This window comes from Alosa alosa, chromosome 6 (assembly GCF_017589495.1).
Source record: "Alosa alosa isolate M-15738 ecotype Scorff River chromosome 6, AALO_Geno_1.1, whole genome shotgun sequence".
Lineage (NCBI taxonomy): Eukaryota > Metazoa > Chordata > Actinopteri > Clupeiformes > Clupeidae > Alosa > Alosa alosa.
This window is the reverse complement of record NC_063194.1, coordinates 1,191,133-1,219,123: the sequence shown is the minus strand read 5'-3', so window position 1 is coordinate 1,219,123 and position 27,991 is coordinate 1,191,133. Positions and strand designations below refer to the sequence as shown.

The 27,991-nt window shown below is 41.7% G+C and overlaps 2 protein-coding genes across 5 annotated transcripts; both read right to left on the bottom strand.

Annotated features, from left to right (window-relative positions):
• Positions 1-1,676: 1,676 nt before the first annotated feature.
• On the bottom strand, positions 1,677-18,356 carry LOC125296722 (myosin-3-like). 3 transcript variants are annotated; one of them, XM_048246794.1, is made up of 38 exons: positions 18,153-18,356; positions 17,691-17,834; positions 16,267-16,423; positions 15,735-15,762; positions 15,517-15,631; positions 15,302-15,394; positions 15,146-15,209; positions 14,928-15,026; positions 14,724-14,827; positions 14,457-14,595; positions 14,237-14,355; positions 13,988-14,137; positions 13,702-13,872; positions 13,298-13,604; positions 13,124-13,197; positions 12,892-12,979; positions 12,493-12,610; positions 11,991-12,114; positions 11,625-11,761; positions 9,948-10,203; positions 9,479-9,721; positions 8,808-8,984; positions 8,411-8,556; positions 8,090-8,180; positions 6,645-7,034; positions 6,198-6,324; positions 5,981-6,099; positions 5,614-5,810; positions 4,903-5,086; positions 4,622-4,787; positions 4,058-4,182; positions 3,664-3,972; positions 3,093-3,296; positions 2,890-3,015; positions 2,615-2,785; positions 2,415-2,519; positions 2,185-2,280; positions 1,677-1,984 (listed from the first exon to the last, which is right to left on the bottom strand). In XM_048246794.1, the coding sequence occupies exons 1-38, from the start codon at positions 18,351-18,353 to the stop codon at positions 1,787-1,789; spliced, it is 5,862 nt and encodes a 1,953-aa protein (XP_048102751.1). In that variant the 5' UTR covers positions 18,354-18,356; the 3' UTR covers positions 1,677-1,786. The 3 variants fall into 3 exon arrangements, with proteins under 3 accessions (XP_048102751.1, XP_048102750.1, XP_048102748.1); XM_048246793.1 differs by having other exon boundaries at positions 13,124-13,165; positions 13,290-13,604; positions 18,153-18,353; XM_048246791.1 differs by having other exon boundaries at positions 13,124-13,185; positions 18,153-18,353.
• Positions 18,357-21,128: 2,772 nt separating this feature from the next.
• LOC125295781 (protein SCO1 homolog, mitochondrial) lies at positions 21,129-23,802 on the bottom strand. Of its 2 annotated transcripts, XM_048245257.1 has the most exons (7): positions 23,560-23,798; positions 23,304-23,420; positions 22,980-23,070; positions 22,628-22,825; positions 22,350-22,442; positions 21,941-22,056; positions 21,129-21,804 (listed from the first exon to the last, which is right to left on the bottom strand). In XM_048245257.1, exons 1-7 carry the CDS (start codon positions 23,734-23,736, stop codon positions 21,670-21,672), a joined length of 927 nt encoding a protein of 308 aa, XP_048101214.1. In that variant the 5' UTR covers positions 23,737-23,798; the 3' UTR covers positions 21,129-21,669. The 2 variants fall into 2 exon arrangements, with proteins under 2 accessions (XP_048101214.1, XP_048101215.1); XM_048245258.1 differs by lacking the exon at positions 22,350-22,442 and having other exon boundaries at positions 23,560-23,802.
• Positions 23,803-27,991: the final 4,189 nt, after the last annotated feature.

The window sequence follows — 27,991 nt, the reverse complement described above, 5'->3', positions numbered from 1 at the left end:
TGAGGAATTTCAACAGAAATGGACAGAAGGTGCCATAGTTAATATACACTACATGCCTATTTGTTTAATGTATAGAGTTAACACCTGAGGGAAATTCGCTTTATGTGTATGTTCTGATTCTAGTTTTCCAAAGCTGGCTGCATGTATATTCAGTATAGATAAGCTGCTACATGGATAAAGTTTCTCACCGAGTCTGAAGACAAGCAAATAATCTCCATTGCTCAAACAATGAAGCCCCATAAGGGCGGGCTTAAATTTAGGCTAAGGATAAAATGATACAGCGACAGCGTGAGTGACGACCACATAGCCACTCAAATTCAGTGACTGAGAAACTGATGGCGAAAAGGACGTAGAGAGAGTGTCATCGCTGCCGTTTCCAAGTATCCTGCAGGTCGCTGTACACACCAATGTGACCCTCCATGAAAACCAAATGCGCAACGTATTAACCCTCAACATCAGCCAGGAGTTCAAGAAATGTCGTGTACTTGTCAGCTGCTGTCAATTAGTCCTGACGTGTGGAAAAAAATGCATGTGCTTAAAGGAATTAGAAACTGAGCTCACAATAATCCATTTTTATCGTGGTGGACTAAGAATGCAATGGAACATCTTTAAATTCCATTGCGTAAAGGCCGATTGGTTTTCCTTCCATGTATACTATAGCGCATGTCTACCTGGTGAGTCGCGTCGAGTGTGATATGTCGACCTTGCCATGCCCAGACCACCTCATGGGACGTAGCTGATGCTACTACAACTAACCAACTAACATGGCCAACTTCACATTGATACTGCGAATGGGAAGAAAAACACATTTTAAGTGCTGATGTGATACAAACATGTTGGCGTGGCTCGCTACAGTGAGGAAGGCTAGGGCTCCATCTACTGGTATTTTGATACAACCGCATGTTGTTGTTAGCGTATAAAATGTAAGAATTGGGTCGTTTAGTTAATACTGACTGTCTGTGTAGTTGTTTGAACCTTATGAGTCATAAAGATCTACGGTATGTGAATTTTAATACAAGTAGACTACACTGCTCCTCTCATTTCAGCCATTCGGTAAGCATGTGTGACCTCTTGCATGTAGGCCTACTGCACTTTGATTTTGTTATATGCCTTCTCTACCTTTCGAGTCTAAATTAACAAACACAAAAAGAACATACATGTGTAATGAATGAGATAATGCGAGTTTGCGCCCTTGATTCATTCTCGCAGTGAGTGGGACCTACACAATGACAATTGTTTTATGAGCCAACAAATGGCAATGTAGGCCTACAAAATGGATTATATTAGCTGGCTGGGCTCAGGCGGAGGTATTAATACTGTCCGAGTGAACAGAGCTCCGAAGCCCCCTCCACGATTTTAATCCCGGGATGTCTGCAGCATGACATTCCTAGAATAGTACCGAGCAGCCAGACATTATTTCTGGGGGTGGCAAACACCATGGTGGCTGCTTTTCTTTGCGTAATCCCTATGATTAGACCATTGTTTTGGTAGATATCTTTATTTGCCAGGCTGTCTGTCATGCATATGCATATGATACATAATTATGATTAGAGATGGAAAGTTATGATTTGACCTAAAACAACAGAGATTCTTGGAAATGTCAATTATATTTTTAACAAATGATAAATTATTTCTGGTAAATTTACTAGGCCTAAATGTCATACATCTCGATTCACAAATTATATTAACTACTACATAAAAACTGGTAAATGTTCGTATTGACTGAAACAAACAGCTTTAACTAACTAAGAATTTAATATCACAATAAATAAATAAAACCATTCATTTAGTCATTTATCAACATGCTAATGGGTGCTAATCCATCCAGTTTCTTATAATTCTCTATTCCCTTACTGCCAAAGTCTCGGCTCTTGGTTCGCAGTTTGTTCACTTGGGACTCCGCTATGTCGGCTCTCTCCTCTGCTTCCTCCAGTTCATGCTGCACCTTTCGGAGCTTGGACAGGTGCATGCTAGTCTGCTCCTCCTGGGTTGGGGGAAAACAGGAAGATATACATAAGAGTAGATTTGAGCACCACTATGCTCTCTTTCCAAGTCAAATCTCGGTTATCTCGACTTCATTGAACATGAGGACAACCCTTAATGAACTTCCGAGAATAAATAAAGCTGGAATGAATGAATGAAAAAAAAAATAGCATTGCATTGTATTTCTATATCACAACTTACCGCCTCTTCACACTGCCTCTTGAAGGCTTTCACTTTCAGTTGCAGTTTGTTGACCAGATCCTGCAGCCGTGCAACATTCTTCTTGTCTTCTTCAGACTATAGATAGAAAGACATTAAGCATACAGTTCCATACTCACACATACAAGATAGGCTTTAAGACACCTGTGGGTTTATGGGTTTTATTTAGAAACTGCACTAAAAAAATAATAAAAAAAAGAACCCTATGCTACCTGGTAAGTAAGTTCCTTGATCCTTCTCTCATATTTTCTTAACCCTTTCACAGACTCTGCACTGCGTTTCTGTTCTCCTTCGAGCTCATTCTCCAGGTCTTTCACCTGTCACAGGAAGCACACAGATCAAAATGCTGCAAAGATACAGCATCTTTTAGCATATTTCAACTCAAAGTCCATTGGACTGCGCTTCCCCTCACCCTTGTCTCCAGTTTCTGGATCTCCTTTCTCCCACCCTTCATGGTGATCTGTTCAGCCTCGTCCAGGCGGTGTTGCAGGTCTTTGACGGTGGTCTCCAGGTTCTTCTTCATCCTCTCAAGATGGGCACTGGTGTCCTGCTCCTTCTTCAGCTCGTCTGCCATCATGGCTGCCTAACAGCCACCAAAGTATTTCATTGAATAGCCGAATTCACTCGAATTACTCATTAACTCCATATACTCATCAAGCTTAAAAAAAGTCCAGAATCTTAACATACATCCATGATGGCCTTCTTGGCTTTCTCATCTGCATTTCTGGCCTCCTGTACGGCATCCTCCACCTCTGACTGGAGCTGTGTGATGTCAGTCTCCATCTTCTTCTTTGTGTTGTTCAGGCTGGTTGTCTGTGAGGAATGCCAAGAAACACTTCACTACCGGGCATCAAACAAACATTCATTACCACGGAGTCTGAAGCTCTCACCTGGGTGTGGAGAAACTGCATCTTCTCGCTGACGTCCACCAGCTCCTGTTCGGCCATCTTGCGACATCTGTCTGACTGCTCTAAAGCCGCTCTCATCTCCTCGATCTCTGTGGTCATTAGAGCATTTCTGCGCTCGACGATGGCCAACTGCTCCTTCAGGTCCTCTTGTCCATGAAGGGCATCGTCCAGGTGCACCTGGGTGTCCTGAAACACAGGAAAGAAGGGAGAGATCACCACCAATTAGAGACCTGGAGGGCAAGTGGTGGGATCAAAGCACACACAGTAGCAGGGGGCCAGGCTTTTTAGACCCAGATTCAACCAGTCAGTGTCAGCCATTTTAGTGCTCTAGTGTGTTCTGGTGAATGTGGTCATAGAAACATTTGGAACTCAGGCAATCAGCTTCTTATAGTGTTGGTGGCAAAATCTACCACCACGAACCCAATATGTTGGTGGTCATTTTCGTACCTTCTGGGCTAGTGTTGGAATTGGCAACTGAAATGATTGGAGTTCTACTGTAGTTCATCACTCTCTCTGTCTGTGCTGCACAGCTGTGTGTGACATCCACACGTACCTTCAGCTGACCCTGCAGGGTGCGGAGCTGTCTGTGGGTGTCGGCAGCCTGGCGGTTAGCATGGCCCAACTGGATCTCCATCTCGTTCAGATCTCCGTCCATCTTCTTCTTCAGGCGCACAGCTTCGTTCCTGCTGCGGGTTTCTGAGTCCAGAGCGCTCTGGAGTGTGTCGATCGTCCGCTGGTAGTTTCTCTTTAGCAGGTCAATCTCTTCCTCTTTCTCCGCCACCTTCCTGTCCAACTCGGACTTCACTTGGTTGAGCTCCAGCTGGACATGGAGGATCTTGGCTTCCTCATGTTCTAGAGATGACTAGAAATAAAAGGTTTTTCAGTTACAGTATTTGAGTATCCCTTCCATTTTGACAGCGGAAGTCTATTTCTTTAGTGTTAGGTACCTCGGCTTCTTCGAGAGCTGTCTGGACATCGATTTTGTCTTGTTCGGCCTGTTTTACAGCTTTCTCTAGCTCAAGAATGGTCTTTGCAGATTGACCCACTTGCTCGGCGACATCGGCAATCTCCTCTGAAAAAAAAAACATTTTTTGTCACTTACAGCAAACATCACCTCACCATCCGCTAGCTGCCTGTGTCCCGACTACACTACAAAAAAAAATGCTCTGGGGACAAAAAAAAATCTCTGTGGACAGCCTAGGCTTCAAAAAGCCACAAAACAACTTGGGTAAACCTTGCCCATAAAAATATAACAAACTGTTCTAGCAAATCACCGACAAGATGCGCATTTAGGAGAGTTTCAATTGCACGGGAGGAAGGGGGAGGAAGTAGCAAGCTAGCTTTCTGTTTTGTTTGAATGTCAACAGAAGTGACGTTACCCAGCATCGCTTAGAGCACCTTTAATTAAATAACGATAGACTCAACAATGGAGTTACATTTCATTCATGTAATATTTCAGTCAGTGGCTAGCATGTGGGTATCTCTAGAATAGATTAGACAACTGGACATACGCTGAAGGTTTTTGTTCTCTCTCTTCATGTTCTCCAGGTGATCCAATGCCTCTTCATAAGCATTTTTCAGTTTGAAAAGATCTGTGCTCAGAGTCCTGGACTCCCTTTGGGAGGCCTCAAGCTCTGACTGACTCTCCTCATACTTCTGCTTCCACTCTGCAAGAATCTGACGCAAAAGCAATATACCTTCACAGTTTTCATCATCCATCAATTGTTGATCAAGATTAAAGTTCAGTAGACTCTTTTCTTCTATAGACTAAATGAGATGGGGTTGAAATTACCTTATCAAAGTTCTTCTGCTTCTTGTCCAGTATGGCACTAGCAGCATTAGCCCGATCCATCTCAACCATGAGGTCCTCCACCTCAGCCTGCAGTCTCTGTTTGGTCTTCTCCAGTGAGGCACATTTGGCATTCACAGCTTCAGTTTGCTCCTCAGAGTCCTGGAGGCGCTGAGCAAGTCTCTTTCTACATGGGTACAATAAAATGGTGTAAGTAAATCATTTCCATTTCCATTTATTCATTTAGCAGACGCTTTTATCCAAAGCGACTTACATATGTCAACTATATTACAAGGGCAATGGAAATGGAAATGTACAAGGAATATGTAAATTTATCCCATCCATGAATTAGTGAACAACACAGAGCACACAGTGAAGTGAAGCACACACTAATCCAGAGCAGTGAGCTGCCTTGCTACAGTGGCGCTCGGGGTCGGGGATCGAACCGGCAACCCTTTGGTTCCAAACGCAAAGCCCTAACCAGTAGGCCACGACTGCCCCAATTCTCCCCAAAACAACTCAGGGTTAAGTACCTTGCTCAAGGGCACAACAGTAGAAGCCGGGAATCGAACCTACAACTTTTCAGGCTACTGCATTTTAGCCCAGCTCCTTGGCATTTACACTACCCCCCCCCCCCCACACACACACACACACACACACACACACACACACACACAATGGTACACTGTATGCACACGCTACGTGCTACATTACTTGGCCTCTTCGAGTTCCTCGGTGCGCTGGATGGCGTCCGTCTCGTACTTGGTTCTCCACTGCGCCACCTCGCTGTTGGCCTTGGACATGCAGCGCTGCAGCTCAGCTTTGGCCTCCTGCTCCTCCTCAAACTGCTCCCGCAGGAGGTCACAGTCATGGCGGGAGGACTGCAGACCATGGGCCAGGGCATTCTTGGCCTGAAATCCATCACCAAAACCATTAATGTTTTAAAGATTATTTAACATCAACAAAGGAAATCTTTGCTGCTCTAAAGAGAGGTATAAACCAAATGACAGTGACACATTTTCAGAGATAGTTGTGAGACACATGCAGAAGTTGAAGAGGTGAGGGGAAGTATTGATGGAACCTTAATTTCTTCTTCCAAAAGTCTCTTTAGTTCATCAATTTGCTGAGTGCACACTGCCTTCACTCGGTTGACCTGAGAAATTGTACTTTCCTTCTCCTCAACATTGCGTGTGAGCTCACCTGCTCAAGAAAAAACAAAGCCTTTCAGTAAAAACAAACAAACAAACAAATAAACATGAGAGCCATCTTATGCTGCAAGAGACCAGGTCAGATCTCACCGTTTTCGGCTTGCAGGCGAGCGTTCTGACTTGTGAAGTCAGTCAGGGCCCTCTGGGCTTCTTCAGCCTTGGCTTTGTATTCCTGACACTGATCCTCAAGGCTGCGACACTGTCTCTCAATGTTTGCCTAGAGAGCAGACATGTGTAGGCTCATTGTACATAGGCTCCAATGAAAAACAAATATAAGACCATTTATAAAGTGTATTATATTTTTTGGGCTTTTTTGCCTTAGTGAAGAGGCAGACAGGAAGTGAGTGGGAGAGAGAGATGGGGTGGGATCAGGAAATGACCCGGGTCAGACTCGAACCCGGGCCCCCGTAGGCACTTGGACCCATATATGGTATGAGCGCTGTAGCCAGTTGCGCCACAGTGCCCCATAAGACAACTTATATACAGTATTTTCAATGTAAATAAATTGGAGATGAAATGGCTTCAGGGCAGGCTTACTTTACTTTTCAGGATGCCCTCCATGTGGCTTGACATGTCATCAATCTCCATCTTGTACTCGCTCTTCTCCTTCTCCAGCTTCTGTTTAACCCTCTGCAGGTTCTCAATTTGCTCCCCCAGTTCCGCCACGCTGTCGGCCTGTTTCTTGCGGAGGGTGGCGGTGACAGACTCGTGCTGCAGGATTGCCTCTTCGAGGTCCCGCCGGAGCTTCTGGAGCTCGGTCTCCCGCTTCTTGTTCATCTCGATCTGGGCAGCGGTGGCACCTCCGGCCTCCTCCAGCCTCTCGCTGATCTCCTCCAGCTCCCTGGACAGATCTGACCGCTGCTTCTCCACTTTGGCACAGGCAGCACGCTCAGACTCAATCTCCTCCTCCAGTTCTTCAATGCGGGCCTATGCAGAAGTGTTAATATATTTTGTCTATGAGAGCATTGAAATAAATATCAATGTATCAAATGCAACTAGAAATGCAATTCCAAGGAATTACCAGTGCATGAAAATGCAAAAGATGTGATGTAAAATATCATGTATAGTTAAAATAGATAATACAGAGATGGTTACTACAGTGATGCTAGGAGGTGGTTGCAAAGCTTAATAAAAGTTGATAGTTTAAAAGTAGACCGTTGAATGTAGATAGTTTAAAAGTTGTTGATAGACAGCTAGTTGAATAGATAGATAGTTTAATGGTAGTTTAAAAGTACACCGTTTAAAAGTTGAATGTATAGTTTAAAAGTTGTTGATAGACAGCTAGTTTAATAGATAGATAGTTTAATGATAGTTTACATGTAGACCATTTAAAAGTTGAATATAGATAGTTTAAAAGTTGTTGATAGACAGCTAGTTTAATAGATAGATAGTGTAATGATAGTTTAAGAGTAGACTGTTTAAAAGTTGAATGTAAAAAGTTCAGTAGTTTAATGGGTTTAACAGTGGATTATTGTAGTGAGGACTTTTATTTTGAAACGGTTTTGGGCAGAGGAAACAGTTGAATAGGATGTGTAGCCTTAATTGACCCAGATTGTATGCTTAAAGCCTGAGGCTGCAGGTGGCCTGAACACCTGCCATTGGATTCTAATTGCTTAATGGCCATATTATGATGTCATAATCGGCAATGTTAAGTCTATGGGGTTTTTGTAAAAAGTTTTTCTTTAATAGTTTAAAAAGTATAAAAGTTTCAAAGTGGAAAAGACATAGCAACCTGCTTCGTTTGAAGACCTACGTTACAAAGTTTGAACAAAGTTTCTAAGTTAAACTGTTCAAGAGAAAATGCGAATGGAAAAAGTGGTAAGCGGAATAATAATAATAAGAAAAAGTTGTTGATGCCTAGGAAGAACAGTACAGTGCATTTTCATGCACTGTAATAAGAAGTTGCCTAGGAAGAACAGTACAGTGCATTTTCATGCACTGTAATAAGTATCAAGGTAATGTTTCCATTAGTGTAAGCTTACTTGAAGCTCCTTGATTTTCTTTTGAAGCTGCAAGCTTAGTATTTGCTCATCATCAATTTTAGCCTGAAGGTGATTGAGTTCAAAATCTTTCCTGTAAGAATTTAAAACTTTTTATGAATTATATCACACAAATAGTTCAGGTTTAGGATTAACCTGAGGATCCATACTGAAATATAAACATAAATCAATAGTCAAGTTTATTTATATAGCGCATTTCATACACAGAGGTCATTCAATGTGCTTTACATAAACAAAAGCAAACAGGAATAACAAATGAAAGCATAAGAGGGCAATAGTGAATTTGTAAATAGCATTATATACTTTTTCAGTCTTTCGTCCAATTGCTGCCTTTCATTTTCTAGGTCCATGATGTTCTCTAAGGACAGTTTGAGGTCCCCCTCCAGTTTCCTCTTTGCTCTGTCCAGATCTGCACGGATCTTCTTTTCTTGTTCTAGAGATCCCTCAAGCTGAAATGATGAACTTGATGTTTAGCAATCTCGCAGGCAAATGGGACTTTTTAAATATGTTATGTATGACTTTGAATGGTCCTCTGATTTTATTTAACTGTATTTTATCTCATTTTACATTATTGTGTATTTTTTCAAGCTGCACTCTGCATTCTTTAACATTCTCTATACATTTTATGACTTTTAAATGATTTGTTCTATAACTGTTTTTCACAGTACAGAAATAAAACTTATATAGAAGAAATACATACATCATCTACTTGTTGCTCCAGTTTTAATTTTGTCTTGGCTAGTGTGCTGACTTTGTCCTCCTCAGCCTGAAGGTCATCCAGGGTTTGCTGATGAACCTCCTGCAGGGATTTCATCTCCTTTGAGTTCTTCAGTAGGACCTCTTCCATTGTGGTAAGCTCCTCCGTCAAATTCTGCACCTATGGTCATAATTGGACATAGAAATGATACTTTTAACCATGACAGACCAAACTGTTTAAACCAAAACGTCTGGGCAGTGGTGACGTAGTGTCCATGCAGTAGCCACAAAGGTTGCGGGTTTGATTCCCGGTTTTCATCAGGCAAATAAGAACTAAGTTCTTATTTGCTTGATGAAGATCTGTTGAGATGGAAACGTTGCCTTTTTAGAATAAATATAGTATCTCTTGGAGCCCATATACAGATGGTCTATCTCCTTCTCTCTCTCTGACACTTTTTGTCTGGCACCTGTTAAAACATGTTTTGGATGTGTGCACCCGTTTCCACAAATAAATTTGATTCCCGGCTGCCACTGTTTATGCCTTGAGCAAAGCACTTAACCCGGAGTTGAGAATGGCCATACAATTTGCGCAAGTCGCTTTAGATAAAAGTGTCAGCTAAATGCATACATATACAGTAAAATGTTTTTATTTAGACATCATAGATGACCACTCACCTTGTTCTCCGTGGCATACTTCTCCTTCTCGACCTTGGCTATGGTGAGCTCCAGGTCATCAATGTCTCTTTTCAGCTCCGAGCACTCATCCTCCAGTTTCCTTTTCCTGGCTGTAATTTCTGAATTGATCTCCTCCTCTTCCTCTATCCTCTCAGTCAGCTCCTTCACCTTCGCCTCCAGGTGTATCTTGCTTTTGATCATGCCCTCATATCGCTCCTCAGCATCAATGAGATTGTCTCTCTCCTGTGAAAACATGGGCAAGAGGCATAAATGGTTTCCCACTTCAGTAATGAAGGACATTGTTTAATACACAAACTCTAACAGGATGAACATATTCCAAAGTTTTTACAAATAGAATATTATTTAACAGAGGCACATGACACCATAATAGATTATTAATGTAATCTATCTGTCTATCTATATTTGTTGTATTGATTTGATATACAAAACCCCAAAAAAACACCCTTACTGCTTGGATCTGAAAATAGAGGTCATTCTTCTCTTGGACAAGGACGACCATCTTCTCTTCCAGCTCCTTCCTCCTGGTCTCTGAATTGGTAAAATCCTCTTTCAGTTTGGAAAATTCTTCCTTCATGTTTTGCATCTCTTTTTCGGCCTCTGCGCTGCGTAGCAGCGGTTTGATTTTGAAAAAGAGCCTCATCCACAGCCAGTTCTTTACATTCATAAAGGAGCGCAGGTTGTACTGGAGGATGTAAATAGACTCCCTGAATGGAAACATTTACATTTATTCATTTAGCAGACACTTTTATCCAAAGCGACTTACATACAGTATGTTGATTATAGTACAAGGCTCATTGTCCCCAGAGCAACTCGGGGTTAAAGCAACAAAGAGTTTTTTGTACCTTGTATAATTTTTAAGTTTCCAAAATTGTTTCAGTGGTTCATCAACTCGTAATAGGGTAAACGGCACTTCTGCATTCGCTTTGCGACCTTCTATCGGCTATAACCGCACTATGCAAGTTTGCCAGATCGGGTAGCGGATTTGTAGTTAAATGGAAGGAGACATAAGAAAGTACAAATTTGACTTGCTTCTGATGTCGCAATAATCATACTTTCATAAAATATGCAACATACTGTAGTCTACCATGTCTGTGGACATCATTATTTGCAAATCCGGTGCTGGATAAATAAATAGCGTGCGTGCGACAGAGGAAAAGTGCTTTGGTGTTGCTTTAAAGCAGTACTAAAGAAGATTTGCACTCGGGAGCGCCTCTACAGTAGCCTAGAAATCTAGACGCACCCCTAGCGGCATCAAATTACATTTGCTGTCAGGGCTAGTCTAGCAACTCTCCGTTGGCTTGTGAGCTCCAGAAATCGGAACTTAATCAGGCCAATAAAATCGTGTATAGAGTCATTAGGTGGGCTTAACATAATGATTGATGGCAGAGTTGCAACGGTTTGGCTTGAATTCCCTGCTACTTGAATACAAATAAGATAGATGTTGCTGCTGGCGAACAGTGTGACACGAGTTAAGCTTTTATTACGTTGGCAAACGTTTGAACTAGCCAACTAGCTCCGCTGGTGGGAAACGCATGGGACTCAGAGCGCTGCCGCTGTCCTATTGCGTGCAGAGGGAATTTGAAAGACAACTGATTATCCCGCCCCTCGGACTGAGCACTGCGAACGGTGAGTGCCCAGACCCTACATTTTAATGTGGGTCTGGCTCGTCAGGCTACCTCTACAGTTGAGAAGCGCAATACTGGGCAAACTAAATATGCGTCTTTTGCAACACAGGACAAACATAACTCCTGCTCAGAGTGCGGCAGAAGTGCCGTTCGCCCTATTAAGAGTTTATGTGCTATCAAAATGATTTTGGAAACGTTATTTTAAGGTAAAAAAAATCTTTGGGGCGCTTTTAACTACCTTGATCAAGGGCATAACAGGGGAAACTGGAAATTGAACCCATAACTTTTCAGGCTACTGCTTGCTAACCCCACTCATTAGCCACTATGCTACCACTGCCCACAACAGTCCCGTAATCATTCAGTACACAGTAATACTATTAGAACAGAGTGATGTATTGTTGTTGTAGCCACTATGACTCTCTCTATGTATCTGTCCATTTTCTATATAAATAAATCAAGTAAACCAAAATGTTTTTGTTTGTAAGTTTCTCAGCTTAGACCTTTTCCTTGTCATCTCTTTGAACTTGAGCCTGGAGACGTAACCCCTGGAGACGGCCTGGATGCGGGTCATTAGCACTGCTAGCCGCTCATCTCGCATCTCCTCCAGCACGCCCAGCAGACCGGCTTTGAAGAACACCTACACAGAAACACAGCTCATCACAGGTCATCACTGTGCATGATCACCTTTCATGTCAACCCTAAGGTACTCAGCACCCAGGAAACCCTGTCAAAAGACTGGCATAACCTTAAAGTCTTAAACATCAGTGGTTGTCCATTACAATCACAAAGTTGTCATAAAGTTGTTTCCATGTAGTATGACAAGTTGCATCAGGATTTTACAACACTTTCTCAATCTATAATGTTACCTTTGTATGTCCAAATTTATACTGGTTATGATCCACCTCGATCGAGGACAGTAATTTCTCTGAGGCCTTTTTGCTGTCAATGAACTGTCCCTCTGGAATCGCACTTGCATTAAGGATCCGGTACCTGTTGAAATGGAACATCCAGTTGTACCAGAGACTTTCTAATGAGGAGACACAGCACTCAAAAAATCCTCCATAGAAATGCATGGGGTTACCAACATAGCAGTTGTTTACACATATCCCGCACCTTCTGCGGCAAAAAAGTCGGCATGTGAATATATTGTGCCAATCATGTGGTGTGTTGTGAATACATCGTGCCAATCATGTGTTGTGATCTCGCCGCTGGAGCAAGGTTGGTGTCTTAAAGCCTTGCGCACGCACATTACTGCCGAAATAGATGCCCAAAAAGCGTAACAATATGGCTGCCGAGTGGAGGGACTCCTCATAGGGATTCTTATGATTGGATATGCTTTGATTAACCACGTAATGTGATAAGATGTACCTCTGCTTGAAATCTCCATAGAGGATTCTGCTTGGGAAGCCCTTCCTACAGATCCTGATGCCTTCCAGCACCCCATTGCAGCGCAGCTGGTGCAAGACGAGGCTGTTTTCCATGGCACCTTTAAATAAGAGTTTGTTGGGAAGAGTGAACGCACACTGTGAAAACTTCTAAGCGAGGTGCTGGTCATGGAGAGAGATTATGGAATAAAAAAGGAAGAAACCACACACTCTTGCAACTTGAAAAAGGCTGCACAACCAAAATGTTGCCAAATCCACTGCATCTAGAAACAGAGTGTACCATTTCCTCTGTTTTTAACATATTTTAATCTTGGGCAGGTTAGTCACCCAATGTTTCATTCATCCTTGTCACATTGTATGGATTAGAGGAGCCATGTCTTACCCGGTGTCTTTGTCTCATTGGGAATGATACAGCGCACAAAGTGGGGATGAGTGGACCTTAAGTTGGTCATGAGCTTGTTTAGATTTTCCTGCAAACATAGCATTGATATTATGCCTGCCGTTGTACACCCTGTGCAGTTCAATACCTCTAATAAGTTTAATGAGCAATACACAACCAATGTCATCACCAGCATGTCATTGTCAAGCAAGTGTGTGTAAACCACTGAAGTTACCCTAAAAAGTGCAGAAACTGTCTGGAAAGATGAGCCTTTCTTCTTCCCGCCTTTTTTAAAGCCTCCACCATCCACTACAGTAAGGGAGGAAACAATGGACATGTATGAGAGAGATAGAGAGAGAGAGTTAGCTACAGTACATGGAAGAGTTCCAGAGGCTGTTCACCAACTTACCATCAGCCGCAGCATACGTGACAAAGAGCTGCGACAGCAGTTTGAGAGCAGCCTTCTGGTACAGCTGCACCACCGTGTCATTCAGGGGGTCTTTGTTCTTCTCCAGCCAACCGCTGATGTTGTAATCCACCGTGCCGGCGTAGTGCACCAGGGAGAAATGGGCCTCCACCTTACCTTTGGCTGGCTTGGGCTTCTGGAAGTTGTTGTTCTTACCAGAGTGCTGATCATACAGCTTGTTTTTAAAGGAGGTGTCTGTGGCCTTTGGAAACATACACTCCTCTTCCAGAATGGAGAAGATGCCCATTGGCTATTGAAAAAATGTCATGTTATCACACATCTTTGTTACACAAGGAGGCAAACTCATAGGGTCATGATTGTTTGTAATTACTTCTGTTTTACATTACCTTCTCAATAAGCTCAATGCAGGCAGCCAGATCCATCCCGAAGTCTATGAACTCCCACTCAATCCCTTCCTTCTTGTACTCCTCTTGCTCCAGAACAAACATGTGGTGGTTGAAAAACTGTTGCAGTTTCTCATTAGTGAAGTTGATGCAGAGCTGCTCCAGGCTGTTCATCTGTTGGAGATGACAGGCGAGATGACAGGCGTTAACAAGTTAGTGAGTAGTGAGGCAAACCTATTCCGTCCCATCTGTGCCTGTGATCAGTGTGTCTCAGTGGGAAGGGACTCACTTCAAATATTTCAAATCCTGCAATGTCCAGCACTCCAATGAAATGCTGTCGAGATAGTTTGGTGTCCAGCTGCTGATTGATCCGGGTCACCATCCAAAAGAAGAGCTTTTCATACACAGCTTTTGAAAGCCCACCCATTGAATTATTCACCTTCAGGAAAACGAGGCAAAGTTATTCATTGATCTAGTATACTAAATGTACTACATTTTATTTAGAAATGTCTCTTTTTTTGTGTGTGTGTGACAGTACCTGTTGAACAGTCTGACCCTTTGTGACATACTCATTTCCCACCTTGACCCTGGGGTAGCACAGAGCTTTGAGCAGGTCGGCAGAGTTCAGGCCCATGAGGTAGGCGACTTTGTCAGCCACTGGGTAGCAAACAATGAGTCATGATCAAAAGAGGAATCAATATTTGAAAATCAGTTCATTGACCGTTGATACGACTTCTTGGAAAGATGGCTTCCTATACCCTCGGTGCCGTCAGGTTCAGCCTGCTCTTCCCGCTGTTTCTGCTTGAACTTCATGTTGCCATGGTGCATGACTGCCCCTGTAAGCTTGTATATCCCACATTTTTCTTCTGTGTTGAAACCAAGGATGTCAATGGCATTCTGTAGAGGGAGAGAAGGCATGTTGTGGATCACACCTCTGGATATATTTTTCCCATTTATCGCCAACAAATGAACAAAGAATGAAAGACATCAGTCTAACTGAGAAACTGTTTGACTGACTCTCTTACATCTGTGGCCATTAATTCCTCAGTGTCATCAATGCTCTGCACTGTGATCTCGCCCTGGCTGATGTAAGGGTAATCGTATGGGTTTGTGGTGAGAAGCATAATCTCTGAGGGGAAAACAACAGAAGAGTTTATTTTGTAACACAGGTGCCCAATCAAATGTCCAAAATTAGTACGGTTGCGGAAAGTTTCATATGCAGTGCCAACCAATTAATTCTGGCTTTTTATTCGACAGAATTTGATAGTAGATATGGTAGCTTCTCTCTGCAGGTAGCTGAAACGTAACTCTGGATTTTTCCAGAAGGTCTGAGGAGGAGAGCATGCACATCAGTGAATACATCACCAATCCATTTTAGTGGTATGTTCGTGTAAAATGATATCATAAAATGACTTCCATACTGGTACATCAGTAACAAATGTCTCACATGTCTCAATGTCGGCTGACGCAAGCTTCCCCTTTGTTCCAAAGTGGATTCGGATGAATTTGCCCTAAAATCATAAAATGTTTCTTTACTTTAATCGCTCAAACAGTCTTTGGGATTATAATGATGAGTTTATGATTGACCCAATGAGACACTTACAAAGCGAGAGGAGTTGTCATTCCTCACAGTTTTGGCATTCCCAAAAGCCTCAAGAAGAGGATTGGCCTGGATGATTTGATCCTCTAGTGTGCCCTGTATTAATGATTCCATGAAGCACAAGATAAGAGAAAGTTTTCAAGTTCACAATCTGCTCACGGACTCATTTTTGAGCATTTGGGCAGTGCAGGAAAAAAAAGGTATGATTTACTTTGTACCTGCATTTTGCCAGCTTGCTCCTTTTTCTTGTTTAAGTCTCCAATAGATGCAATTGTTGCAAAGTACTGGATGACACGTTTTGTGTTCACAGTCTTTCCTGCACCAGATTCTCCGCTATTGTTCAAAGCATTAAACAGATAAATACATAATTACACAAAATAAAGACACAGAGTACTAATTAATCAAAAATAATCAACAGAATTCAGTTGGAACATACGTAATCAGAATGGACTGGTTCTCACGGTCTGAAGGAAAAAAACAGATTACTGGTGTACACACATGCAAATCATTCATTATTTTTTGTTTTCATTTTATCCCTAGAAGAAACAGTGCACAGTTCTACAAGAGTACATTATGTGAGTCAATTTGTCTACCGGTATGTAAATGTAAAGTCTATGGCATTGACTTTAAAACCTTAAATTCAGAGTCTGTGATTTAAATGTTAAAATGTTGTTAATAATTGAGCTTAACTGACAATCAAATGGCATCTCTCACTTCCATGAATCTGTGGCAATATATTTATTTGCTTGTTCAGTCTGAGGCACTTTTTTCCCATTTATAGAGGGGCAATTCCACATAAAAAAAACGGTCACATTCATAACGCCAACTAAATACCATGGCATTGTGTTGGCGTTATGGATGTGACAGTTTTGCGCGGAATTGCCCAGAGCCATAACTTGGGAAATCACACACCAAACTTAACAATTCAATTCTTTGCATTTGTGCAACACCATGTTGTTCGGGCATACCTGTGAGCATGAACTGGTAGGCATTGTCAGAAATGGAGAAAATATGGGGTGGGACTTCCTGTCTCTTCTTGCCACGGTAGCCAGCCACCACCTCTGGGTTGTAGACTGGAAGCCACTTGTAGGGATTCACAGTCACACAGAACAGCCCAGAGTAGGTCTGCAAGGAAGCGAGGCGCAGTTAGAACTCATCAAGACAAGTAGTGCTCAAAACAATCAAATACAAATGTGTCTCTACTCAAGTGAGCTGCAAGATTCTAACAACATGAATTGTTAACCCAGGGACCAAAGAGAATGGTAACATGCATACTGTGTAAAGCAAATCAAGAGCCTTATAATTACACTGATTTATTACACGGCTCCTCACAAGGCAAGTAGAACGCTCCATTGACTTGAATGGGATTTCCCAAAGTTCTAGCGGTCATTATTTCTTGGGAAAGGACCTCTGAAAAAAATAATGACCGCTGTCAATGGCAACGGGATTTGTGCTTCTAATTAAGGTATCTCATATCACTACGCAAGGACTGGAACTTCATTCAAAAGTGAAAGCAGACGGTTGATCAGCTGTGTTCTAAAGAATGTTTGATTCAAGTTCAGCGTGTGTTGTTGCGAACTATTATTCAGCAAATGCCACGATGAACGGTAACAAATAAGCTAGGCTATGTAGGCTAAAGTCATATTGTGGGGAGTTTATTATTTAGTTTTGGCAAGTAGCCGTGTAATAAGCGGGATAATGTATAGCACGCCGGTCATTATTGGGAAAATAAGTCCCTTCAGGGCGGAACGAGACCCCTTTGCTGCACGTCGGGGTCCAGTTCGCCCTGTCGGGACTTATTTTCCCAATAATGACCGGCGTTCTAGCTATACATTATCCCTTACTTAAAGGAATATGCTTGGAGTAAGGGCTGATAGAAATGTTCAGTGCAGGGGAGGTCCTCTGAATGCTTGTATTAAGTAAGGGATAATGTATAGAACGCCGGTCATTATGGGGAAAATAAGTCCCGACAGGGCGAACCGGACCCCGACGCGCCAGCGGAGGAATATACATTATCCCGCTTATTATACGGCTACTTGCCAAAACGAAAAAATTAACTCATGATATGTCTCTTTACACTTATTTGTTACCGTTTCGTCGTGGCTTTTGCTGAGAAACAAATAGTTCGCAACACATGCTGAACTTGAATCAAACATTCTTTAGAACACAGCTGATCAACCGTCTGCTTTCACTTTTGAATGAAGTTCCAAGCACAAACTCCGTTGCCATTGACAGCGGTCATTCTTGTTTTCAGAGGTCCTTTCCCAAGAAATAATGACCGCTAGAACTTTCGGAAATCCCATTCAAGTCAATGGAGCATTTAAATCAATATAAATGCTAATAAATATAGATGGTGAAGTATGTATGAGCTGTGTGAAGTGGTTTTGGTTACATAAATCATCCAGGCAGCGTAACGTTCCTTCAGGTTGAACAGGACGGCCGGCTCGTGAAGATGGGTCAGCATGGCCATGTCTTCAATCTTGTCAAACTTGGGTGGATTCATGGGCCTGATTTCATCTGGCTTAACCATGACAACCTGTTGCACAAGCCAGACGTGTTAAACAGTTTGGTTGCACATGGCACCAGCAGTCCGTTAAGTCCTATCTTCACTGAGAAATCATATATCTCAATTACAAGATTGATGATTGGTGTGTGCTTTCAACTTTTCTCAGTTGTGAAATAATAGAATGATTATCATATTAATACTCTGTACAAGCCCATTGGGCTTCATTCCCTCCTTGCACCATTTAATGCTCATCAGTACGATTTACATGTATGTCAAGTGTATTTACTGGTGGCATGATGATGACGGCATCAAGGTATCTACAGTAGGTGAAATTAAATGAGTATCTACCCTTCCATCCTCAGTCTCCACGGTGGCTTTGGTGCTGTCCTGGCTCAGGATCTTCCCCTTGATGTACTCCACCTTTGGGTCAGCCACATAGCAGGAGGTTTTGGCGTCAAAGAGCTTGTTCTGAGAAGCGATCCTCTCCCTCTCAGACTTGCGCAGGTATGGGGCAGCCTCCCCAAATATTTCCAAATCGGTGTCACTCATCTTGAAAAGCTGTATAAAGACAGGCAGCCACCGCAATATAACATACAATACACAATGCTTTCAAATGTCAGGACCTTGGACATAGCAAATATACAGTAAGGTCAAGGATAAGTAATTCCCAAGCTTACCTTTAGTTAATCAGTATGCAGAAACAACTTGCATCCACCCAAGGGTGTGTCCTTGAGAAATTTTACTGAAGGTGTCCTTCTCCCTGTGTATCACTCACAGAAGCAGGAAACTACACCAGCTATTGTGTCTTGTTCGTTGCGAACACAATCGCATTCCTTTCGCCCCCTCTGTCATCGTGCTAACAAGACTTTGACAGCTTTTATAAAGGGGGCAGTTTTCAGGGGGCTTTTCTACAATGGGCAACACCTTATTCGGGCAATGATCAAATCTGGCTTTGGGGTGGTGGTGGTGGTGGGGGGAGGGTCTCTTTGGAGCAGTCAACTATGTTTGTTTTATGCTTTGATATGTCTATCCACGGCTTCATTGTGTCACCTTTTAAATGTTTTCATTCTAATTCTCGGCCCAGGCCATTAAAAAGCAATGATGGTAGATTAGACAGGCTTTTGGTGCCTCTTGATTTGCTCATTTTCTTGGCTCAGGGAAGATTAGGTCTGCCGGAGTGGTGCCTAAATGGGGATTGGCACTGTCTGCGGATCGGTGGCACCAGGGTCTGTCTGGTGGTGGGGGATCATGTGGAAGTGGGCAAAGAGTGATGGGCAGTATGGGCAGACTCCTCCAGTCATATTCCATCACTTTCATCTGGGATCCCCCCATTCAGCTTTACACCACTGAAATACATGGAATAGTAAGCTCTCCATTCAGCCACCACTGACACACATACTGTACATGGAAGAGTGAACTCTCTCTTCTTTACATTGGCTTTTACACAAACAATTGACTTTTTAAAAATCAAGCATTGGGGAAAATAGTAAAATAATTAGTATGTTTAAGAGATAAGGAATAAACTCAGTAAAATAGTTTTCATAGTTGATACAAATGCAAGAATATGAGAATGCTCTAAACCTGCTAGTTATATGCAGTACTAAACACTTAGACACAGTAGACTCAGTTACAGACAGACAGAAATCCCAGACCTCCATTTGTCAGGCTCCATTGATTGCATGGATTTATGGGGTTGAACACAGATCCTAAAACTCACCACCAGATCTTGTCTGAAATCCTTTAAATGGATTCATATTAGTGTGCTTTAAACACTCAGGACAATTTGACGCAAGAATGTGTTTCATGTACGCTCTGTGCGAGATTCCCTGTGGCCAGTTATTGATGAGAAGCTTTGCTGCTGACAATGCAGCTAATAATACTAAGATATCGCTGCATAACTCACATAGTTGTGGATGATGTTCATGCATGTTTATTTTTTAAATCAAGGGTTCTTAAATATGCCATCCCAACTGAATATTGCCCATGTCAAAACTCGCCAATAGTATACTCGCCAAGCCAACGGCCCTTTTTCAAATTCGAGCATGTTAAATTGCAGCATATAACTAACACAAGCACAATACAAACACACCCACAATGTTAAGGCCTTAATGAAGAGTAGTTATTCCCATTCATAAAGGAGCGCATGGTTATCTCAAGGATGATGACACTTTTTGGCACATCACATCATTGCTGATTATGCTAATGGGTCATAAATGTCAAGTGATCAGTTGGTGACAGCTGCAGATTTATTCACACACACACACACACATTGGACGGGGTACAAAAGACCCTGTGCTGACCTCTTCTGCTTGAGATTGGCATACAGGGTATCCCCCAACGTTACCAGACAAGGTGTAAGGACCCAAGGTCATGCCTGCGGCAACTGGTGGAGGCAGCAGCTGATTCCCTATGAGCCGTTTTATCATGAGGGGAGGGGGCTGGGCAGGGAGAGGACATGTCTGGCCCCAGGCCCTGCTGGAGGACAGATCTGAGGGTGGGAGCATTTGCCTAGAATTAGGGGTTCAGGAGACAGGCGACCAGACAGCCTGGGAATAAAGGCGCTGTGGTGCGTCTCCCATGCCAGTGGTCACAGGGGACGACCAGGAGGAAACAGTATAGTGGGCTTCAAAGAGGTTTAGGAAATAGGTGGGCTCGACTCAACGTAAAATGTGGGTTTTGGGTGCGAAAATACAAAGGAAGCACTGGATGAAACAAAAAGTAAACGCACTCTCAAGTTATAACTTTTTTTTTAGAAAGCATGTCACAATGCCGTCTTCAGCGTCAAAGAGGGTTAACAAGCTTATATTGATTTTCAAATTCAAGTAATAATAAATTAAAAATAAGAGAATATAATGAATCAGAGTGCTGATTTAATCTGAGGAGTGATGAGCTCAAAGATCATTTGCTAAATGTTATGTGTTAAGTTTGTAAAATCATTGCTGATGCAGTGCATCTGAAATGTCACAACAAGAGAGGTGCCTAACATGAATGTGCCAAAGGAGTTGCCTGGCATACTATAATAACAAGGACATATAACGTCTTTGTATTGTAAATGTATTTATTGTTAGAAGTGATAACCCTAGAGAAAATGGTCAGACCTACAGTATATAATGTAGTTGTCTGTTTACAGTCCAACTCTGATAACAAACCAGTGGAGGAAGTGAGAGTAGATGTAATATAGTTTGCCGGTTCGAATCCCAACCAGTAGGCACGGCTGAAGTGCCCTTGAGCAAGGCACCTGGCACCTAACCCCTCACTGCTCCCCGAGCGCTGCTGTTGTTGCAGGCAGCTCACTGCGCCGGGATTAGTGTGTGCTTCACCTCACTGTGTGTTCACTGTGTGCTGAGTGTGTTTCACTAATTCACGGATTGGGATAAATGCTGAGACCAAATTTCCCTCACGGGATCAAAAGAGTATATATACTTATACCTATATCAAAATGTTTCATTACAGGCCAAAGATGGATATGAAAATGTGTTCATAATGTCATACATGGTTGGCAGTGTGTGTAGAATAGAAAGGCAGTGATTTGCTTCACTGTTTAACACACTTAAATTCACAATATCTTTTAATCGAAAAGAAATATTATATTTTAAAGAATGTGGAACAAAAGCAGATGATGGTAAACTCAACAATCAAAAAACTGACTTCTGCAATCAAATGAATATATGTTTAGTTGCTCAAAGACTGTTTCTTTGAGAATTCACAAATATAAAGTATTGCTCATAAATACTTAATCTCTTAGAAAAAAGCAAAAAAAAAAAACCCAGCAACCCCAAGTCCGATCGAGGCACAGCCAGCCTGTGTCCGAATAGCAGTGCATTTTTGAGCCATCATCCAATAGGACAGTGCATGTAGCATAGTACTACTTATTCTGCCGATACTTCCGCATGTGTGATGCAATGGAAGATGAAATCTCCCCACTCTTCTTGTTCTGTCCAAAATACTCCACAAAGTCACCGTCGGGGCCAACCAAGTACATGATAATTGTGTGATCAACCTGTGAGGAGAAAAGGCAAACACAGCAGTTAGGTGTCTAGTCTAATGGATGTCAATTTTCGCACATTTGCACTGGAATGTGGTATTGCGATTTCATGTTAGAGCAGGCATTACTGATGTGAAAATCATAAACTCACTATGTAGTCATTATCCTCATCTTTTGGTCCCTGGCTGTAGTACACTCGATAGGCTCGAGAAACCTGATCAACTTGTGCAGTTGCTCCTGTTAGACCAATGAGCTTTGGAGAAAATTCTAGAGACGAAAAAACAGAACAAAACAAAACAAAGATGTATGTTAATTCACAACTACTTTGTGCTGTATTCCAATTCAAGCAACAGTGATTTATTTGATTCAGAATGAAACATACTCACTAGCATTATTTTTAATAAAGAAAATCAAAGTCATAATAATGCCAGCAGCACTATACAGGAATATAGTAATTATATAGCACAACATATTTTATACTGAAAACTAAATGTTCAGATGTTCATGTTCATGTTAAGTCACTCAAAATGGCTGAAAATGTTGGTGGGGTTTAAGTGTACCTTTCACATACACTGACATAGCCTCTGCAGTATCTCTCTCTGGATCGATTGTAATGAGGATTGGTGTCAGGTTGGGAAGAGACTTTATCCTGTCTGTGACAAAGTATTCACTCTTTCATGATCCATTCCATAACCTGATTTTATTTTAGTAACTTGTGGTCTATCATAGCTAGAGTTAACAATACATAATGCACCAAGGAACAGACTTCTGAGATTAAATAAACACGTCAAACACAAGCACAATGCAGTGCGCCTCAATAATAAACTAGGTAACTTACCGATTTCATCCACAACCTCAATCATTTTCTCAATTTCATCTGGACAAATGTCTGGACAATGAGTGAAGCCGAAGTAGAGTAGGACCCACTGGCCCAAAAAATCCTCACTCTTGCATGGCTTGTTGTTGTGGTCGATGAGAGAGAATGGACCTCCCAGAGCCGGCTTCCCCAATGACTTTGTCCTTTCTCGCTCTATTGCTGCATAAGGAAATTCAGTTCAGAGCATTCAAAATATTGCCTGAGACCTGAGCTTGAACAGACCAATCATAAATGCACTGATTAAAAATGTAAGCTCTCCATGCCCATTTGTTATAATGTCAATGGATTTGCACAAACTACTAAGGCTGCTTACAGTCTTCTTTTTCTTTCTTGAATATTTTCATGGCTGCAAGCAGAGTTCCACCAATGGCAAATGTTACTACTAAGGATTTCCAAGTCACTGGCTGTAAACAAACAAAACAGGGATAACTGTGAGAAAAAAAAAATCATTCTACCTATACCCATCTGCCAAGGCGAAATGACAATATTTGTAAAAAGCATGCATGTTCTCTATGTTGGTTTTGCCTCATACAACTTACTTATCCTCAAAAGTAAGCAAGTATAACTTTATAATTTGTGTCCAGTCTACATTTAGTGTCTACACAGACTGTATAACTGTTATCATGCTTGAACGCACCTCAGTCTTCTTGTTACCAGACTTCTTGTCACCAGGTGAGGGCGGTAGAGGCATGGAAGCGAATGTTCTTGTGTTTGGTAATACATATCCTGACGTTCTGCATGTCAATGATGAAATCTAGGAGATGAGCAGACCAAGTCATAATACTATTCAATATCCATTTTTACAAATTCAGTCCATCTTAGATGCAAATGAAGTGCAACCATAATAGCGTGCTAACGTAGCTAACGTTAAATGGCAGAACTGAATGACCTACCGGTTGGTGTGTTCTCAAGAGCGTGATATTGGTACACGCAGAAAGAGTCCGTGGTGTCACATGACATGTGTACCGGCAGACTGTGTGTATTCTGAAGCCTTTCAGTAAAGCAACTGGAGAAAACATCTTCGGTAAACATTTTAGAGCCCGGGCACTGACTGCCACTGCAAGCCTCATTGTAGTGGTGTGCAGTTGCACGGACACAGTTAATGCGGAAGTGAATCTATTTTACACAACGTGAATCCTCCAGCATACAAACCTCTGATCTGAGGCCGACAAATCCCTGCTTTTCTGCTCACGGATATTCTTACATGTCGAGAGACTGATCCCAGACCAGCTCTCATTCACGGGGGTGCAACTTTGTGTACAAGGAAATGACGTAGCGCAGTGGGAAAGTTTAGGGGATTTTTTTTTTGTAAATGTAGCCTACATAAACTGCAAATAAAATATTTTGCGGTAGATTTTTTCTCAAAAATACGGTAGAAGTGCAAAAACCGTGTCATTATAATAGTCTTGTATATAGCTCAAATCGGATTATGTTTTTGTGTTTTTCTATTTTAAATGATTTATTATTATATATCAGTAACATTATTAAGCCTGAGGAATCCTCACAACTTAATTAGATAAATAAATAATATGGTGAAAAGTAACGCTGCGTAAATTAGCCTCTTGCTCATCACGAAGAGGGTCAGAATGTCCTCGGTCACTCCAGTAGAACTGCCACAAGGGACTGGAACTGGAAGGCCAAAATCCAGGTTCACTGGAGGAGGGGGGCACGCAGAGAGGATGAGGGCAGCCCATAAAATCCCTAAACTGTAGGTTAACTTTGGTGCACACCCCACCCTCCAGAGGACGGACACTAGCCATGGTGCGCCCCTATCCCCCCACACCCAACCCTCAAGAGGACGGACACTAGCAATGGTGTGCCCCTCTCCCTTCCCCTTCCTCCAGAGGACGGTCACTAGCCATGGTGCGCTCCTCTCTCCCCACACCCCACCCTCAAGAGGACGGACACTAGCCATTGTGCGCCCCTCGCCCCCCACACCCCACCCTCAAGAGGAGGGACACTAGCAATGGTGGGCCCCTCTCTCACCCTATGTATATAGTTTAATGTCTATAGTTTTTTTAGATTAGATTAGATTCAACTTTATTGTCACGTTCTAAAACCTTGCAACTGTGACTAGACATGGTGATGGCTTGCAACAGCTGGCAAGGACGTGCAACATTTAATTCACACCACTGCAACTCTTTCTGCAACGGTTTTGTCTCGTCGCAAATCTTTGGTGTGAATCTGGCCTAATTTGGCATAACTCCTCTCCTAGTTTCTCTCTGCTGGCTAGTAGCCAGAATTAAATTTAAATCTCTCATTTAGGCCTATAGGACACTGACTGGGTCTGCTCCCTGTTATTTTAATTCAATGATTAACACGTACATTGCCGATTGCGGTCTTGTGATGAGCGCCTGTTGTGTCGACCAGTCATAAACGCTAGGTCAGATTCAAGACTCTTTTCCTCAGTGGTTCTATGTTGGTGGAATGAGTTGCCCAGTGCTGTCCGTTCCTGTAGTAGTTTTGGGTCCTTCAAGAGGGTCTAAAGGCATATCTGTTCAACATGCACTTAGTTAATTAAGCGCTTCTTATGCGTTATGGTTCTATAGCATTGTTTATTTTCATTAGGCTGTTGATTGACATTGTTGTTTATTATTGATATTGTCATTAATATAGTCTTACCATGCTATTGTTATATTGTTGATTGAATTGACATTGTTGTTTGTTATTGCTATTCCTCTTAATGTAGTCTGACCAACATTTGAAATTGTTCCCTGTTAAATTTAAGTATTATATTGTTTTATATGTGTGTGTCGCTTTGGACAAAGGTGTCTGCCAAATCCCATAACCACAACCATAACTATATACATGTTCCCTTTTGGACAGCGGCCATAATGGAATTGGAGGATTAAGGGGTCCAGATATACTGGGTCATAAATATAAACATTCCTATGTGTTTCCCATGATCAATTAAGCTGAGAAAGCCATCAAGTTTGTATTTGTAGCTCATGTGGTTCAAAAGTTATAGTCGAAACCCTAGTCGAAACCCTTTTCGGGCCTCAAGGGTCGTTGGCTCCGGCGCCCTAGCTAAATCATTTCAGTATGACCTGAATTACATCTGTGCCAAATTCGGTGCTTTTAGATGAATTTGCGCAAAATTGCCTATTTATGTAGTGTGTATTTATGTATGTGACTGAAGTTACCACTCACTGTCAATAACATGTGCAGAGTAGGCTACCCTACCAGGGTAATGTGTAGAATTCATTCAAACATGTTGATTTGTATTCACATAATTTCTAGGTTGTTGCCTTTTCTATCCAGTAGGTGGCAGTCCAGGATAAGAAATAGCAGTTCAAGAAAATAAACTAAATAGTAGGAACAAAGAAATTAAAGCAGCATAGCCAACAAGTGCAAACGGAAATGTAATGTGTGACGTTATTGGAATGGAAATAAATGTAACCACCTTCTACATACTTTTGGAGACATTTTGTTTCAAGTGTGCAACAAATGTAGTCAATTTATTTAGGGAGTTTGTGGGTTAGTTAGTTTATTCGGTCATAGGGTAGCCTGGGTTCAGCAAAACGTTAGCAAAGTTAATTTTGACAAGGCTGGCGGCTAGCATTATTATCTCGCCTGCCTCCTTCAGTCACAATAGCCAGACTGCATTGGGTCAAATGTCACTATGAAATGCGAGTAATCAGCTTTAAAAAAAAATGTAACGCATTATTATTTCTGTAATTAATTAATCGAAATGAACACATTATTTTGACAGCCCTACCTTCAACATAATCTTTTTTATTTTATACACACACACACACACACACACACATATATATATATATATTTGTAAATAACATTGTAATCATTTGTAAAGCACTTTGGGTCAACCCTGTTGCGTAAAATGTGCTATATAAATAAACTGCCCTGACTTTATCCTGTAACTGTTATCAAAGCAAGTGTACTTTTCTACTGTAGCCTAAGCCAACTGAAGTCACATAGCCTACGATAATTTGTATATTGGCGGACGAAAAGCACGTAACCTATGATAGGTTACGTTTTGAGCTCACCTAATCAAACCATATATTTTCTGAAAGCTTCTGAAGGTTCATGCTCTCTCAATAATTAAATGCTTATAGTTGTACGACAACAGTTTTCGTTAATAGCCTATATCGTGGTAGCCAACTAACGTTAGTCCTTATTATTAGCCTGTGGAGTCGCTAACTTTAGTTGTCGTTTTGTTTTGGCTGGTGATGTAAGCGATAGGGCCTTGTGTTGGTGCATACGATTCATTAACACCTCTTCAGGAGAGTCTCTTATCTTTTATCTTCTGGGGTTTCATAGTTAAACAAAAGTATTATATTATATATAATATTATTAATATAAATCATAGCAAACTGACACCAATTTTACACTGCTCGGATGACATCGACGCAGGAAAATAACAGTGTAACCAATTTAAAACTAGGCTTATTTAAACGCAATGACGCAGATTTATTTTAGGTTAATATATTGTCTCAACTTTTCACACTGTCGGTCTGTTTTTCTCATAGGTTTTTCTCTGGTGCGAAAGTAACGCTTTTACCGCGCCGTTAAAATGTTTAACTGAGGTGCAACGCAACAATCGGCATCTGCATCGAACGTTCGGAACGACCGCTGTTACCAGATATACGGTTTCTGAGATTCTGAGTTTCCATGGGTGGAGTCGGGTGGAGTTTAGCGTGAATATTTATAAACGGAGGTTGACGTGCGCGCGCGCCTAGAGAGCATTCATGAAGCGTGACTCAAATGGAACTGAAAATGTTGGTAAAGAAGCTAGAAGACTACAGCAATTTTAAATCGTTTTTAAATGTTGATATGGGATATTGTGGAAAAACGTGACAATTTCGACGACCACTGGTGGTCGAGTAAGTGTACGATTAGGCAATTTGGCGTCTATGTTTTGATCTTGTGTAGCTTTGACAGGCTAGCCTATAGCCTATCAAATTGTCATTACTTTCATTTAGCCCTGTTTAAATGGGCTATTTAGCACTTAAGGTTGTAATGTCAGTGGGACATCATGGTAGATGTCTTGAAAGTGTTAGTACATCATCTGTTTTTGTGTGTGATGTCCAATGAGTTTCGAGGTTTGGTCATGCATGCTTGCCTACACAAACATGTTAGCCTAGTTTGACAAATTTACTTGTGCTGCATTACAATGCCCAGCTAGCTACCTCTGTTGCCAAAAATGCTTTATTGGATATTCTGATATCTTGGAGTCTTGTGAAATAATAAAACTTGTTTTATACAATCATGTTGTTATTGTACCATTAGGGAAGCAGGGCATTAAAATGGGCCATGCACTTACAGTATATTGGTTATTTTAACCATAAAGGTCATAACTGCATT

Coding starts and splice junctions, on each gene's coding strand:
- LOC125296722 (XM_048246794.1), bottom strand. CDS start 18,353: ATGAGTGACACCGATTTGGAAATATTTGGGGAGGCTGCCCCATACCTG. Junction 17,835..18,152: donor TGGAGACTGAGGATGGAAGG/GTAGATACTCAT, acceptor CTTGTGCAACAG/GTTGTCATGGTTAAGCCAGA. Junction 9,722..9,947: donor TCTATTTTCAGATCCAAGCA/GTAAGGGTGTTT, acceptor ATGTTTTCACAG/GAGAGAGACAATCTCATTGA.
- LOC125295781 (XM_048245257.1), bottom strand. CDS start 23,736: ATGAGGCTTGCAGTGGCAGTCAGTGCCCGGGCTCTAAAATGTTTACCG. Junction 23,421..23,559: donor TCTTGAGAACACACCAACCG/GTAGGTCATTCA, acceptor CTCATCTCCTAG/ATTTCATCATTGACATGCAG. Junction 21,805..21,940: donor ATGAGGATAATGACTACATA/GTGAGTTTATGA, acceptor TTCTCCTCACAG/GTTGATCACACAATTATCAT.